A 16,740-nucleotide genomic window follows, 5' to 3' on the forward strand; every position below is an offset into this window, starting at 1 on the left:
AGTTTAACATTTTTAATATGCAAAACTTTAGAATATTATATATTCTAGACTTGTATTCAAATGGTTAAACATGGAAAACACTTCTATTTTAAAAGGAAGTCAGAAATATAGGATCTATGAGACAGCTGCTTACAACTGCATAAAATCCTCAAAACAGCTGTGTTTTCTCATTGACTCAGCCATCTTTTATCTTTGAAAAATAATATCCTTTACACATATTTAGCTTAATGCCAATGCAATTTAAGGGGGAAGAGATCAAAGTGTGCACTGATCAAGTCTTGTCTTTAGTATATAACTTTGTGTTTTTATAACTTGAAATTAAAACAAAAGCTATTCCCTAGAGCACTGAAAATGTGCACATCTCTAAAATTTCAACCAGAAGAAATTCTGATTAGAAGAATTTTACATGCATGCATCGGCAAGAATAAAATGCTTCTTTGATCAACTACTTCAGTAAATTTATCTCAAATGAAAATCAACTGTTTGCTACATATTATGTATCCTTAATTATGTAATTTCCTTTCCTTGCATATATTACTATATGGGATAAAAGTCACCATAATTTTTAAAAGTTTGTTTCAGTTCAGTTTCTTTTTGAATAGATGAGGAATGCATTAAAGAACAAAGGGCCTACTTCATTAATGACATAATTTTCAACCGCTACTTCTGTGGAAATAATTTTTCTATATCAAACCTATTATTGTTGGATCAAAGATTGCTATATCATGTCATTCACCTGATTAAAAGCTTTCAATGTTTTCCATTCCCTATCAAATAAAATCCAAATTTCTTAGTCTTATAGTCAGTCCCTCCACAGTCTGACTTTCCCCAAATTTATCCTTATTAATTGTAGGAATGTAGGCAAGGGATAGAGTAAATTTCATGGATGAGCTTTAAGAGGAGAATTTGTATACAAGCCCTGGGAGAGGATTCTGAGGAGAGCAGGATCGTGGGAGTTTTGTACTGGCATTAACTATCATTTCACTCTCAGTCCTGTTTTCCACTCTTTTCCTCTTAAAGCTCATTCATGAAATTACTCTATCCCTTACCTACATTCCTACACAATGATCCTTCAAACAACTCATTCTCCAAACTATTTGGATATTTCCTATTTTTGTGTCCTCTCCTATGACTAGAATTAATTTTAAAATTTTCTAAGCATCCTCAACTTTCCCCATCTCAATATAAGAATTGTTCCTACTCTGCAAGGCCCAAATCAAACACACATTGAAGCTTTCTGTTTCCATATCTTAGCCTCCCATACCTGAAAGGAACTGCATCTTCCTCATATTCCCCTCTTGTTTGTCCCTCTCCTATATTCTTATATATTTCCATGTTCCTATATTCCCATTTCCTATTACCTACTTATATGTATTCATTCTTCCCTGTTGTACTAGAAGGCCTCTGAAGATACAAAATTATTTTTATCTTTGTATTCCTCTACCCTAGAGGAATGTCACATATAGAAATATAATTTTTAAATGTTTGTTTAATTAAAATTATGATGACATCTTGATATATTCAAGACTTTAAACAAGCCATTTAATTTATTTGGAGCTCAGTTTTCCACTATGTGAAATACAATGATTTGACTATATAAGTTTGAAGAGTCCTTCCAAATGTCTCATGTTTCACTGTTTATCAGGTATAGGTTGAAAACAATTACAATAGATCAATTTTTTTTCAGAATTACTTTGCATAACACTAAGCAGCAATATTACAAATTGAAGGTATTATTTGTGGAAGGAAAACAAGATGATCCTTCATACTAAATGTAAGAAGTAGTCAACTAATATTTGTCAGGGAGAAAAGTGAAACTTTGTTAATATCAATATCAAGACCACGATAACTTCATGAATTTTCCATACTGATTCAATACTAGAAGTCAAAAATATTTACAAACCATTAAATAATTTTGTTCTTACCTCATAAGACCAGACACATTGTACTCCTGCAAATCTCCGGACACATCGGCCCACTTCTACATCTTCATGGGTTGTATACATTTCTCTCAAGCATTCTCCAATGTGTGGTACCATTCTTCTAAGGACCTCTCGGCTCATGATCACACCAGGACCTCCCATGCAGAAGTTCTCACCAGGCTCAAGAGCCAATTTTCCCATCTCTTCTGTTGTGCCCAGTCCTGTCTGCCCAAGAAAGAGGGGTTCACTGCTATTCAAACTCCTTAGAAAATTCTCAAGACGATCTCCTTTGATGTAAACATCATCATCAGCTCTCATAAACCATTCATACTTGTCCAAGTAGTGGTCGTGCATGTACTTGAGCATCATAAAGGACTTCTTCTGGGGTGGATAGGAGTCATCCACACCCTGTAGTGGCACTATAGGGATTGGTATGGATGTGTCTGAACCCTCACTAGAGAAGAATTCAACTTTCCCAGGAATTGTCTTGGACCATGTTCTAGAATTAAAATAAAGTCCAGTTAGATATCAAATTAGGGGAAAAAATTTCATTTTCAATAATCTTTCATAATTCATGTTTACAGAGTTTTGGCTATCTGCTCATTTTAAAAATATGTGCTTTTCATAAGAATGAAAAGTAAATTGCTTTCTCCCTCTATTATTTCTAACTGAAAGCTTTCTGATGCCAAAGATCAAATCCTGTTAGAAAGCATGCCATGGGGTAAAGGGTGGAGTATCAAAATGTTCCCTTCATACTTGAATTTTACTGAATGACTATAATTAAGAATCAGATTTACAAGGCACCAAGGACCATTATTCACACCTACAGATACCCAGAAGCAGCACTGTATATGGAGACAGAAACAACAGAATTCTCTAAGTCCAAACTTTTCTTATCTCCACTGAGTTAAGGGCCTGAATTTCCATGTCTGTAAATCACTTGGTCTCTTTATTCAAAATGTATGCAGCTTTAAAAATTGATTCATATACATTATCTCACTTGAACTTCACAATAACCTTTTAAGGTGGGCAAGGTAAATCTTCTCCCCAATTTTAAAACAACAAGCTCAGAAATTAAGTGATTTGCCCAAAGTCACACAACAGTGGCAACCAAAACGAGACAGGATGTAGTAAACTGAGGAGTTGAAGGGAATGATTTTCTGTCACTTATACCTATGAGTTTCTGGTCAAGTCACTTAACAGTGCTCTTTCTTGGTTTCTTCATCAATTAAAGGACTGGGTCAGATGAGATGATCTCTCAGGTCCCTTCTAGTTCTCAATCTAAGGTCCTATGAACCTACTAGCTCTTCTCACTTCCAATATAATTCTCTATTATACCTTGATAATTCTCAAAGTTGTCCAGTAATATAAAACATAAGACTTTAAAAGACCATAGAGGGATTTTATGTTCATCTTTGCCTTTGGCATTACTTTCAACGAATATTCCTTGGAAATTTCCAAACCGCATCTGGTACCACAAGATATCAGTCACTTGAGCCCAATTTCTACAAGATAAATGTAACATTTTTTTCCTGCTTAGTTTTATTTATATGTAACCAATAGTTGTCTCTTATATTTTGTATAATTTTAAAACTGTAAAATTAAATTGCATATTATCTTGCAAATAAATTTTATTTTTTCTTCCAAAAAATAAAATAAAAGACCATAGAGAAGGTAGCAATAAAAAAACTATCAATTTACTATCTTATTTGTCAACTCCCGGGCTATAGCAAAAATTAACTAATTTGGAACACAGACAACAACTTCAAACTTTTGCACCTCTGGGGTTTTTTTTTTTAGTTATTTTAGCTATTCCTTTTTAGGTAACAGAAGAAAAAAAGTATGATAACTATATTTCTATTCTTTGCAACTAGGAGTAGTCTGTGAAAAATAAGTTCCTTGAGGTCAGGAACTATGCCATTTTCCATTCTTGCATTCCCAGTACCTAAAACCGTTTTGTCCATTTCTGAAGACTTATGAGAATTACTCTAAACAGTAAAATACAAAATCCATCATGACTCTTGACGTAATAAAACATTCTAAGCATCCAGCAAACTAATTATCATTGTTTTGTTTTAAAGGGTAGATTTTAATTCCAACACTCCTTGGGCAGTAGCCTTAGAAGCCATTTCTAAAGTATTCTATACTAAGATGTGTTCTTCAAGCTTAGTGATTCAGAAAAAAAACAAAACAAAACATGGGATAGTTAGCTGAACAAACTATATACACTATATATCAAAATAAAGACAATAAAAGGGAGAAAAGTATAAAGTATGAGAAGACAAATTCTGCTATTTCAAAAGCTTCCATTACTAAAAGATAAATTTATTTAAAAGGCGAGAACAAATGTGCAATCCTATTTTTAATCAGGTTACATAAGCCAACCAAAATCTTAGACTACAAAACTTGAGCTAAGATATCCATTTCCTGCTATAAACAAACCAGTATTCTTCAATTATTCTGCTGACCATCTCATCTACTGATTCTTCTGCCTGTCCATCCATGTAGTCTCTATCTAATTTACTGCTTTTTATCACATTAAATTTTAATTCAACTAACATTTATCAAGGGTCTTTAATATGCAAGGGATTATGCTTGTAAGGAGGAACAATTTTTCCAATTCACTTTTTTTAACCACTTACAATTCTTTTCTCTTCACAATTCAGGGCCCTAAACCACATTTACAATCTGTCTTCCTTACCTACTAATAATGTGGTGGAATTCATGGTGAAATGTTAACAGATTTGCATGTAACTGGTTGTACTTAGTCATTCTTTAAGCCTACCTGGGCAACAAAGAAGCAGTGTCAATGCCTACAATTCAAACTGGGCTTGCTTGTTACTCCATGGGGAATTGTTAAATTTAAGGATAGGTGTTATAGTAAAATGTTTACTTTTTAAAAAATTTCATTTCATGTTCGGGGAAGTATGCTGATCTAAAAACTATTTTAAGGAATAAGGTAAATTATGGTGGGGGAAGAAAAAATAAAATGTTTCAATTTTCCACTTATGTCCTTCTAGCAAAATGTCCTCAAATATAAAATAACAATTATACTGATAGTCACATTTTCAATTGTTTTTGTAATTTTTACTGTACATTTAATCTTCAAATGAAAGCAACTGATTTGACATCACACTCAAACATCTACTTTCCTTCCTAATGCTCTCTTAAGACCTAGAAAATACAAATCAATGCAAATCATACCTTAAGTTTAATTATTTTATGTGTAATATTTTTCTTGGCTATGGAACAAACTAGTAGCTATGACACTTTTCAAGTGATTTTGAGTTTAGTGTTAGAGGGTTCAATAGTGTTTAGAACTGGAAAAAAAAAAAGATTTTAAAGAGGATTAAAAAAAATAGCAGATGGCATCACAAAAGACAAAAGAGAAGAGGTTTTCCTGATGCTAAGACACACAGAATATCTATGGTATTCTAAGTATGAATAGGTTGCCTGGTTTTTTTTTAGTACTTACTGGAAACAAGAAGCTATGATGACTGAGCAAAGTATATTGTCAAATATGGAAGTTAACTCTGCCTAACCAACAATTCTTCAATGACCATATGATTGATCAAACATAAGGCAAGGGGTTTTGCTGTGTTATTTATTTTAAATGTTTAAATTTTTTATTTTTCTTTGATTCTCCAAGGAAAGATTAAGGAAAATGGCAACCAAATATTAATAAATTCCCTCTTCAAATTGCCAATTCTCCCAAATCCCCTTTTAATTTTGATGGCACCATTAAATTCAGTTATTCAGGTCTGAAATCTCAGGTTTATTTTTGATTCGGATCACCTCCTTTTGCCAAGTCCTCTGATTCTACCTCCACAGCACTGCTCACATCTGTTCCTTCTATCTACTCACACCACCACCATCCTAGTTCAGAATCCCATCTCTCTGGACAGGCCTATTCTAAAAAGCCTCCAAATTGGTCTCCCTGACTCCAGTTTCTCTCCTCTTTATCTTTTACACAGCTGCCAAAATAAATATTTCTACCTACACAAGGGGGATAACCATGTCAATTTCCTACTCGAAAACCTTTAGTGGAGAGGTAAGTTAGATGACTCAGTGGATTGAAAGCCGGAAGATCCTGGGCTCAAATTTGACCTCAGAAACTTCCTAGCTATGTGATGTTACACAAGTCACTCAATTCCTAAAACCTAGCCTTTACCACTCTTCTGCCTAGGAACCAATATACACTAATGATTCTAAGCAAAGGGTAAGGGTTTACAAACAAAAAATACCCCAAACAAACTTTAGTGACTAACAACTGCCTATATAAAACCTAGCATTTAATAATCTCCACCATTTGGCTCCCACCTAATTCTGTGGCCCTCTCTCATTACTCCTGTCCCTTTCTCATTTCCATGCATTTATTAGCCCAGGTCTCTTTATAGCCCCGTGCCTACCTAAATCCTTCTATTCCTCAGCTCAGATGCCCCTATATGTTTGACTGAATTGTCCAAGATCTGGGAAAAGTTATAAACCTCTTTATTTTGGGTTTATTGGCCCTTTCAACAATACTCCCTATACAAATCCTGTTAGTTGGCACCTCATCAACTAAGAGAAAGAGGGAATAGATATCTAGTGGTGCAAGTAGAAGGACCAAGGGGAGAATAGTGATGAAGTCTCTTGAATCTCAAATACCTTATTATAAGCTTTTCTGTTATAAAACTTTTTGTTCAGGGTACTTTTGGAAAACAAATTCTGAGAATCTCTGCAATTTAAAGTTGTAAAAGAAAAAAAAAGGGCTATTAGGATGTTACCAAAAATGTATATTTAAATTAAGATACAATCAGTAGATTTTTGAGGTTAATTCTAAAATGTTATGGCTAAAATAATAGGGATCTTTTTACTTCCTCTTCAAGTCTTAGAGCAAAGAATGTTTTTTCCCTTCAAGATAGAGTATGCTTTTATAATTTAAGGTTTTATTTTCCTTTCTCTGAAAAGTAAGGTCCATTCATTGATTGTTATTTATGTATTTTAAAATAATAATAATTTTTAAAACCCAGTCATCTGGCATGCACTAACTTCTATAAAATTAAAATCCAAGAAAATTCTAATTGTTTCTGCTTGGATCCATACATATCTGTAAAGCTTATTAAATAACAAATGAGGTTCTACCAATAATTTTGTGATTCCCAGGAGCATTTAATAAATTGAGGATACTATAGCCATAATATATAAAGGAACCAATGTTCCTACCAGGGAAACATATACTAACATAACATAGACAAAAAATAAGTTCTTCCTCTGATAGCAAATCGAAAAGAGAAAAAATGTATTCCAGATTATTTTTTCAACTTTTTTTCAAAAAAATGTGAAAAGAATGATGAAGAGAGATAATTACATTTGTAAAAATACTATGTATTTTGTTTATAGCCCCAGAAATAGCATGTCACATTGATTAGGTAATGATAATATCTACAATTCTGTAGAACTTTGTTTTAAATACATCAGCACTCATTCTCATCACATGTCTAGCTCATCTCCTTTTCTGACTATGCATTTATTAGAAATTTTTTGTCATGAGAAAAATGAATTTTATAAATTCACTGTTGGTAATGTCACATCCTATCTATATTTGCTGTTTGTTTCTCTCCACTGCCCTTTGCAACAGACACTGCAGGTAGAAAATGAATGAGCTAAGGTCAGAAATTAATGGGAGAAAAAAGAAGCTGGATTCCACTTGTTTAAGTGTATAGGGTCTTCAATAATCCTAAAATATATACTGACATAAATCCTGGTATTTTTAATACACATTCTTCCAGTGATGCCATTTCCATGGTTCTAAACCATGGAAAACCGCAATGCCTGAGGAATCAAAATTTTGAAAGAAGGGACTAAAAGTATTATGAAATTTATTTTATCAATGAGGAAAATGAGGATCAGAGTGGTCAAGTAAATTTTTCCTATGGTTGCAAAGTTACAATGTGTCCAAAGTACAAATCAAACCGGGTCTCTGACATCAACTTCATCACCTTCAACTATATTATGATGTCCCTCTTCATAGTTTATGTGTTGGCTTGCTTTGAACTAAAACCATATTTTCATTTATATGTTTGAAAAGAAATGTATTCTCTATTTAGACCAATAGTCCAACAAATTATGCAAATGAGAAATTAGGCTACTTTTCTCTCCAAAACAAGCCCCCCATCATTTTAATATCAATATTCTTCTATAAAACGGTATCTAGCTAAGAATCATGGAATATCAAAATCGCTAAAGAATTCAAAATTGTTGGCTGCCCAAGAGACAACGTAGTGCTATATAGTAGGCATAAGTAGGAGTTAGCAGATTACTGATTATGAACTGCATGAAAAATGCTGGATAAAAGATATCACCAAAAGATATCTGATCAGAAAAGGAAAGAGGCAATGCACTCACTGGATAATGGAGGAATTTCCCATATAAAGTAAAAACAAAATAAAACAAAACATAAGAGAAAAGTTTGGGGTATATTGTGTAGATTCCTATGGATATTTTTACTTGTCTAATAAACTATGTATGAGAGTCACACAGGTTAAAAAAAAGTTCAATCAATTTCAATTTTTTAAAGGACAAAAATAGAAAATAGCAGGTAATTAAGAAAGCCACAACAAATTAATTTCATTTCCTTTAGAAGGGATTATTAGATTGGTATATTAGGGAAATTATATATAAAGAGATCTAGTTCAGTCACAATTTAACAAAATAGCTACCAAAGTCTCATGCCAGCTTTGGTGAGAAGATATGGGACAGATGCACCAAAATAGATTCAAAGTCACAAGGTAATCAATAAGACTTCAACTTGAAGGGCTCTCCTATAGTACCCCCCAAAACTATCCTTAGTCCTATGCTACTGAACATTTTTATCAGTGAGTAGGATAAAGGCATAGATGGTACACTTATCATTTTGCAAATTACACAAAGCTGTTAGACATAGCCTTAGTTTTCTCATCTACAAAATTGGGATAATAATATGTGCACTACACTCAAAGAATTATTGAAAGATAAATGAGTTGTTAAACTGTAAAATACCATATTAATATGAGGTAATATTATTACCTTCTCAAGTCCTGTTGATTCCATTTTCATGTCTAAAATTCATACCTTTTTCTACTCATAAAAACCTTCCTAACTTTGAGGGACCTCTCTGCAAAGCCTAATTTGATTCCCTGAATCTTTTCACCTCTCTACTCAAGCCTCCATTCAGCTGCCAAACTGACACTGCTAAAGCACATGTTGGAAAATGTCACTTCCTTGCTCCAAAAGGACTCATTAGGGTGGTCTTAATATTGGGGTGGGGGAAGTTCATAAACTCCTGATGAAACCTCTTTTCAGAATGTTTCTAAATGTATAAAATATGCGAAGTGCATTCATCAAAATATTAAAAAGAAACAAGTTCAGGGACACCAGATAAAGAACCCCTTGCTCTAGAATAAAAGAGACTTTTCCATCTAGTATTTAAAATCGTTTATAATTTGATTCTAACCTACCTTTCCAGGTTTACTGCATGTCATTCTTTCAGGCACTCACTGGTCCAAACATGCCCACCAGCTGCTATTCTATGTATATACCACATTTCAACCCTTTCTTTATGCCTTTGCATGAACTATCCTCTGTTCTTGGAATACTGTCCTTTTTCAACTCCATCTCTTAAATTATCTCTATTCATTTCTGCAGATCCTTTCAAAGTTCAGATCAAGTGCTACCTCCTTTCCTAATACTCCATATTTGTTAGGGTTCTGCCTAACATCTCATCCATCCTATAAAATCACTTTATATCTATATATTATACTTACTCATCTGTGTACAGGATTATTTTCCAACAAAGATGAATAAGCTCCTTGAGGGCAAGAATTGTATGGTTTTTGTTATTTGTAAAGTGATGTGTAGCACGTCTGGAAACTTAAATGCTTGTTGAGCTTAAACTCTAGGAAAAATGTTAAAAAGCAGATCAGGGGAAAGGGCCTAACAGTTTTCCCTTTTTTCCTCCTACCATTCTCTAAATAATCCATGGTTAGACGGCTAAGAAGTAGAGTATACCAATTTTTGGATTGAAGTTTTCAAAAACTTTTTTCCTTTTTCCTTTAACATCACATCCCAGCTTATGAAACTCATTTTGTGATACCTTTTGTCTTTTTATATCTAATTTTCATATCTTTTTCAAATTTATTGTGGACTATATCAGCTACTGGTCTAAACCTAATCTCTACCAAATTTTTTTTCTAGTTTTCTCAGTCATTCTTGAGGGCAAAAAAATAACCTTATCTACATAATTTGCATTCGAGTTAATCCAAACTGCAGTTTCAGATTGTCATTTTCAGTTGGTAAAGCAAGTAACAGACCAAAAAAGATTTCTGACCACCTTCTAAACTAGAAAAATCACTGTGGCCAAGTCATATAGTTCAAGACATGCTAAATCTAAGACCCAGAGAAATTACCTAGAAAATACATACCCTTCAAATATAAAAGGAAAATACAGTAGACTTTTTGGACCTTCTTGGGATGAGACATTCCAAATGGTCAAGTTTTTTTTAATATAGTTGAGACTTTATTCAAGCAGGAATTTGTTTTCTTTTCTTATTTTATAGTTTGGATAATCTTATAAAAATGTATTATACACTTCCTTGTGAGCATAATGAATTTAATCTTTTCTTGATGACTCAGGGTCCATCCTTGCAAATACATGTTATTATAAACAGCTCTCATTCATTCAGAAGCTTATCTCATTTGAGTTTCTGGAACGATGAATTATTTTGTTAAGAAATGATGGAACTATTCTATCCTGATTTTACAAAGGAGAAAACTGAGTTTTGGAGAGTTTAAATGGTTTCTCCAAACAGCATCATTAGTAGGAACAAAGCTGAAGGAGATTCCAGGGCTTTTCATACTATACTAAAATAGTCTCCCAATTGTTGTACAATATAGCAATACAAAAAGGCCCTAGGTGGGTAGATAGTTACTGGCCCCAGACTACTGTATTCAAATTCTTAAATTTACTCTTTATAGTTTTCTGTTCACTTTACTTGCTGACAGTTATTGATTACTTTTCAGTGTACCTGCCCATACAGCTTCCCCTTCTAATTTATTTCTCTAGACTTGAAAACCAGGTAATCATATTTGTTAGAATTATGTATCAAGCATGAATCTGAGAGCCCTTGGGGGCCTCCCCCAGGGTCAGAAGAAAAACTTTTACTGTATTGACTTTGTGAGATCTATTTTGGCAGCTCTAGTCTGTTATTTTTGCATCCTTGATATTAAAAAAAAAAATCCACATTAGATTTGTTGTCAGAGAATCCTAACTCTGCTACTCCCTACTTATGTGACTGAAAAAAAAATACACTTCTCAGGGCCCTAGTTTCATCAATAAAATGAGGGGACTGAACATGGTGATCTCTAAAATTCTCTTCTAATTCTATACCCTAACCTCCCATTATATTAGATGATTTCAAGGGTGTTACTGTATATAGTAACCATATGCAGTGAGTATTGCTGTTTATACAGTAACTTAATCTAATAGTTTTTAAGTATATCTAGATTCACTAATGGAGCACCATCTTGGCAATGTCAAAAGATTTAAGCCTAAATTTACACCATAATGAATGACTCTTCATTCAAGAACTAAACACTTTCATCTTAAAAATGGTCAAATCCTCTAAGATATATGTATCAAAAAACAAAACATTCTGATATTCAAAGTCCTTCATAATCTAGTTCTCTACCCCTACTCTCATTTTAACCTTTTCAGTCAATCTTCTTACACCTTACTCCCCTCCACACACTCTTCCATCAAGTTACACTGGCCTCTTTTCTGTTCTATTAACAAGATACTCCATGTCTGGACTATCCCCCCATGCCTGCAAATGCTCTCCCATCTCACCTCCAGGCTTCCTTACATTTTATGACTAAAATTCCTCCCTCTATAAGGAAGATTTTCCCAACTTCTCTAGTGTCTTCTCCCCCTTAGCTCCCAATTATCCCATATATAGTTTGGTTGAACATATTTATTTGTCATTTCCTCATTAGATTTCAAATTCTTTGAAAGCTGGCTCTGTCTTTTGTATTCCCAATTTGTAATCTCAATGCTTAGAAAAGTACTGGAATAGAGTTTACTGACTAACTTGCTGACTGACTAGTCTATAACCAACAAATCCAAGTCAAGCCAATTCTCTCCTGGGTTAAAAATTATCTGGTAGAATAGCAACTTGGATTCAGTCAAAACTATCTTTAAATTAGAAGGATGTTAGGCTGCTTGGTACCAAGGCCCAACCAGTGGGGAGAGCTCACCTCAAAAGTCTTCAGTCCTTATCACCTCTGAAGAACAGAATATAAGGCAAGCCCCAGGGGGGAAAAATGTGTTGTTTTGTTTTAAAGGATCTAAGGAAAGTGAGTGGAAAAGGAAGGAAGGAAAGGTTAGTGGTATCACAAAGAAGAGAGCAATAAAGAGGTTGAAGGTCAAATGATTGCTGTTTCTACCTTTCTGAAAATATTCCAAGAATATCCATCAAAGAAGCATGGAAGACAGGGAATTAGGGTCCACATTAACACTCCAAAGTAAGGGACATTAGAAGAGAAAAGACAAAAACAGGAAGATCTGAAGTATTGACAGACCAGGCTGTTAGGAAAAAATATTAATCATACTGGTCAGGCTTCAAAATAACTAGATTTGTTGAATCACACAAATTGATAACCTAACCATAGGGCAGTTACTCTAGATATCATAAGCTATATTCAAAGAGCTGTTGCAAAAAATAAGTGAATTTATATAATGGTTTCCATTTGAAGATACAATATTTTTGCAACCACATAATTTATGTTTATATATCTCTTTAAAGTCTGCAAATCATATCACATGAATTATCTCATTTGATATTCACAGAGCTCCTGGGAAGCAGTTAGGACAGGCATTATCAGTCTCATTTTGTAAATGAAGAAGCTAAATTGTCATAGTGGGCCTGTAGTCAGGAAAACTCTACTTCAAATTTTGCCTCAGATAATACTTACAAAGTGTGTGACTCTGGACAAGTCACTTAATCTCTGCCTCAATTTTCCCAGCTATAAAATAGGGATAATAATAGCACCTACCTCTCAGGGTTGTTGCTTAAGGATCAAACACGTTATCTGTAAAGCTCTTAGCACATAGCCAATGCTTAATAAATACTTCTTTCTTTCCTTCCTTCTTTTCTTTCAGCACAGGGATTAAATGACCTGCCTAACGCCATAGGATTATTGTCAGCAGCAGGACTTGAATATAGGCCTTCCTGGTTCTAAGTCTAGCAACTAAGTCATGCCACTTCTAAAGAGTGAGTGAAAATCTTTTATTCATTTTATGATGAAGATGTTCCAAGAAAATTTAAGTAACTCATATGGCAACAAGGAATAGCTTTACTATAGAATATGGTAGTTCTAATGCCCATAATAATCTATTAACCACTAAATTCTACTCCATGTTTCTTTGGCTTATCAGTTGTAACTCTGCATGTTAAATCTGAACTTTGAATGTAAGTAACATTATGGAAACTTTAAGATCAAATACATAACATATCAGTAAAATCAGATCAGCAATTTCTATCTTAACTCTTTTTCTTCCCTTCTAGTATATTCAGTTCTAGACTCCTTTTCAATCTTCACTATTAATTTGAGGTTTACGAGTCAGATGTGACCTAAGGTCCAAAGTAGTCATTTACAATAAAATGTAAATCCTAATTCAGTACTTTCACATTCTGAAAATTGAATTTTCCCCATATATTTATACTATGGTGGTACCAAGTAAGCAAACCAACTTTCTTAACATGACATTTGTTTTGAAATCTCTCACATATAACCAATACAACTTTTAAAAGACTAAAATTCAGGAAAACATCTTTTCCCACTAATTCAAGGCAAAATTAGCTTAGTCTCAGGCATAATTTAACAAAGTCGGCCATTATTCCAGAAAATCTCTTCATAAGGCCTATTTAGCTAAGACCTAATGCTCATCCTGAACATGAACTCATTTATTGTTCTAACTCATACTGATTACTGCAGTAGTCAATAACTTTACTCATCTTAATTCAAATTCTTAAGTTCACAGATATTATACCATTCCACACACATTTTATTACAAAAACAAAAATGGCATAAAATTTGTAAATGCCTGAATATAATATTGAAAACTGGTCATTAAAAATATAACATCCTCCAAAATAAAGACACCTAAGATTCCTATCCTATTATAAAACTACAATAGATCTTTCTTTATTCTCACATTTATGGGAGTTGTTAGGGTAGTTCTCCTTTGACTCTTATATGCCAGAAAGCTGTAAGTACTTCAAAAAAAGATGTTTTTTGGACAAATTCAGTTTGGAATGGCAGAATTCCTTGCAGGCATTTCTCAATTTTTAAGAATCAAATGCTCGTTCCAAGAGGTCTTCAAAGTCTAAATGTTTTTTTTAAAAACATTGTGTGTATTAAAGCCTTCTCAGAATAATGCATTAAAAATGGTTTAAGAAAATACTAAGGTTAGTGCAAATAAAGATGTAATCCCCCCCCCCCCCATTCAAGTCCCCTCTGAAGATCTACCCAAGGATCCGATGGGTCCACATACACCAGATTAAGAACTCCTGGCCTAAATAAAAAATGCATGTGCCTTTGTGTGCCTGTGGAAATCTAGAGAGGGTATCTATCCAGATAAGTACAGTTGGAATCCCTCTAGATTTGTCAAGAGAAGGTTACAGCTGTCAGGAAATTGGAGAGTGGATCTATACTATGTATCAGCCAAAGACCCCCCCCCCCCCCCCGACAAAAATACACCACCAAACACAAGAAAATGGCCAAAACCTTCCTTCCAGGTTTAAATAAGTCCTATCTGCCAGAGAGAAGCAGAATCAGAGGCCATTCCCTGCCTTCTCCAACCATCCAGAGGTTAGGGAAGTGCCAGGAGCCGCTAGGAGAGATGAAATCAGATGCCCCAAGGACGTGCCCAGGATACGGCGACGACGCGGGCAACACTTACTTGTAGGCGGCCACGGCTCTATTCTCTAGATACTTCTGGGCTGTCATGACTCCCACGAAAAGAAAGTTCTTGGCTCGGGGTAGGTCGTCGGGGTGGCCGCCGGCGGCCAGGTCCGGAGGCCAAAGCATCGAGCTCCGGGAATCCTCGCGCGCCCCGCCGAAGAGCGACTGCTCGGGGGGCTGCTGCTGCTGTGGTGGCGGTGGTTCCTGCAGCTGCAGCTGCTGCTGCTGCTGCAGACGGCAGCCCTCCGGGCTGGCTTTGCGCCGGTGACCCGCTTTCTTCAGCTCCGAAGCGCGGGGCAGGATCAGCCTTGAAGCCAGGATGAAGCCCAGGATGAGCCCTAGCAATACACTGAGCCAGGAGCGGCGGCTTCTTCCAGCCATTCCCCAATTGCCCGCCGGCTGCACAGCCTCCCTCGCCCCCTGAAAAACAGCCACCTCCCCCGAGGACAGCCTCCTCCAAGCCGGCCCGATCCCTGCGTTGCGCTCCGCGGCTCCGGCCAGGGGCTCGCCCGCTACAGTCTCTTGTCCGCTCCCTTCACCGGCCGGCGGGAGAGAGCTGGCCCGTCTTGGCGCCCGGGTCTGGGGAGGCCACCCTGTCTATCCTAGCGGCCCCGGGCCGGGGACAGGCAGCGCGGCCGCGCCTGCAACTGGCCCCGCAGACCCATGATCCTTGGGGTCTTCCTAATCGGCCCACAGGCCCCTGGCTCGCCCAGCGAGCACCGGCGCTTTGTTCTGCCCGCGCCCCCCCTCCCACCCCCGCCGCGATCCTGCGCCTTTAAGAAGGGACCATGCCCGGCGCGAGGCTGCGGCGGCGCTGGAGGAGGAGGAGGAGGAAGAGGAGAAGGCAAAGGGACCAGAGAGCAGCAGTGAGGGCTCCCGTTCGGCGTCTCGGGGCCGGAGTGGCAGCACGTCCAGCAGCGGGGATGTCCCCTGCCTACCTCTTCCCTGCCCCTCGAACTGACTGGGCTTAGCTAAACTAACGCTACCCCTGCCCTCGTAGTCGCCCGCGGCGCCGCCGCTGCTGCTGCACATCCTCCGGCTCAGCTCGCCATTGCAACAGGAGCCCCTCACGTCACGCACAGCGCGTTATGAAGCGGCCGCCGCGGCAGTGGTCCCGTGGCCTCGCTCGGGATCCGTCCTCGCGGCCCCATTGGCGCAAAAGTGAATGGGGGGCGGTTCACGTGGCCAAAGTTTGGCCAAAAATAAAAAAATAAAAGGAGACGGGAGAGAAAAAGAACCCTCCCTTGCTGAGTCCCCTCCTTCTTCCTCCTCCCTTATGCCCCCTCCTTCTTTCTCCTCCCCGCCCTAACATCCCCCCATTCCAGCGCGCTCAGCTCTTGCCCTCGGTTCCGCTGCACTCCGGAGGAGAGGAGAATCGCAACCCCGGAGCTAGGGGGCGGGGGGGGGGGGGGGGGGTGAGGGTGGCTAACGGTCCCGGAGCTGGAGGCGAGGCTGGGAGGGATTCAGCACCCGGGGCAGTGCCTGAGCCGCACCCTCCCCTCGGTTCAGCCCCAGAGCCCGTTATTCGCCTGGCCTGAGAGCGAAACGAGTCCAGCCCGGCCGCAGCAGCTCATCCAGGGCGTGCCGTCCCCACCGCCGCCGCCGGTGCCCCTCCGCGCCACACCCGCGCCCCGTCTAACCACTGCGGCCTCGCCTCCCTAGAAACCTGACGTGGAAAAGAAAAGGGAGGGGTCTGGCCCCCTTCCCCGCCGAGGTGCGGGGTGGGGAGCCTGGCCACGCTGGGCCCCACAGCACCCCCCCCTCCTCTTCCCTCAGCCCCACCGACGGGGGAACTGCCCACGTCTGCACTGGTCTATTTCGGGGCTACGTCAGCCCT

The 16,740-nt window shown here is 37.7% G+C and overlaps 1 protein-coding gene across 1 annotated transcript in view; it reads right to left on the reverse strand.

The window, feature by feature from the left end:
• The window catches only part of CHSY1 (chondroitin sulfate synthase 1), an 86,794-nt gene extending 71,510 nt beyond the window's left edge, over positions 1-15,284 (reverse strand). The window contains exons 1-2 of the mRNA XM_001373114.5: positions 14,902-15,284; positions 1,926-2,421 (exon numbers count right to left, since the gene is read on the reverse strand). Of these exons, the coding sequence (XP_001373151.1) occupies positions 1,926-2,421; positions 14,902-15,284 (879 nt within the window). The remainder of the gene's footprint in view (positions 1-1,925; positions 2,422-14,901) is intronic.
• Positions 15,285-16,740: the final 1,456 nt, after the last annotated feature.

The sequence above is a fragment of the Monodelphis domestica genome, chromosome 1 (assembly GCF_027887165.1).
Source record: "Monodelphis domestica isolate mMonDom1 chromosome 1, mMonDom1.pri, whole genome shotgun sequence".
NCBI lineage: Eukaryota > Metazoa > Chordata > Mammalia > Didelphimorphia > Didelphidae > Monodelphis > Monodelphis domestica.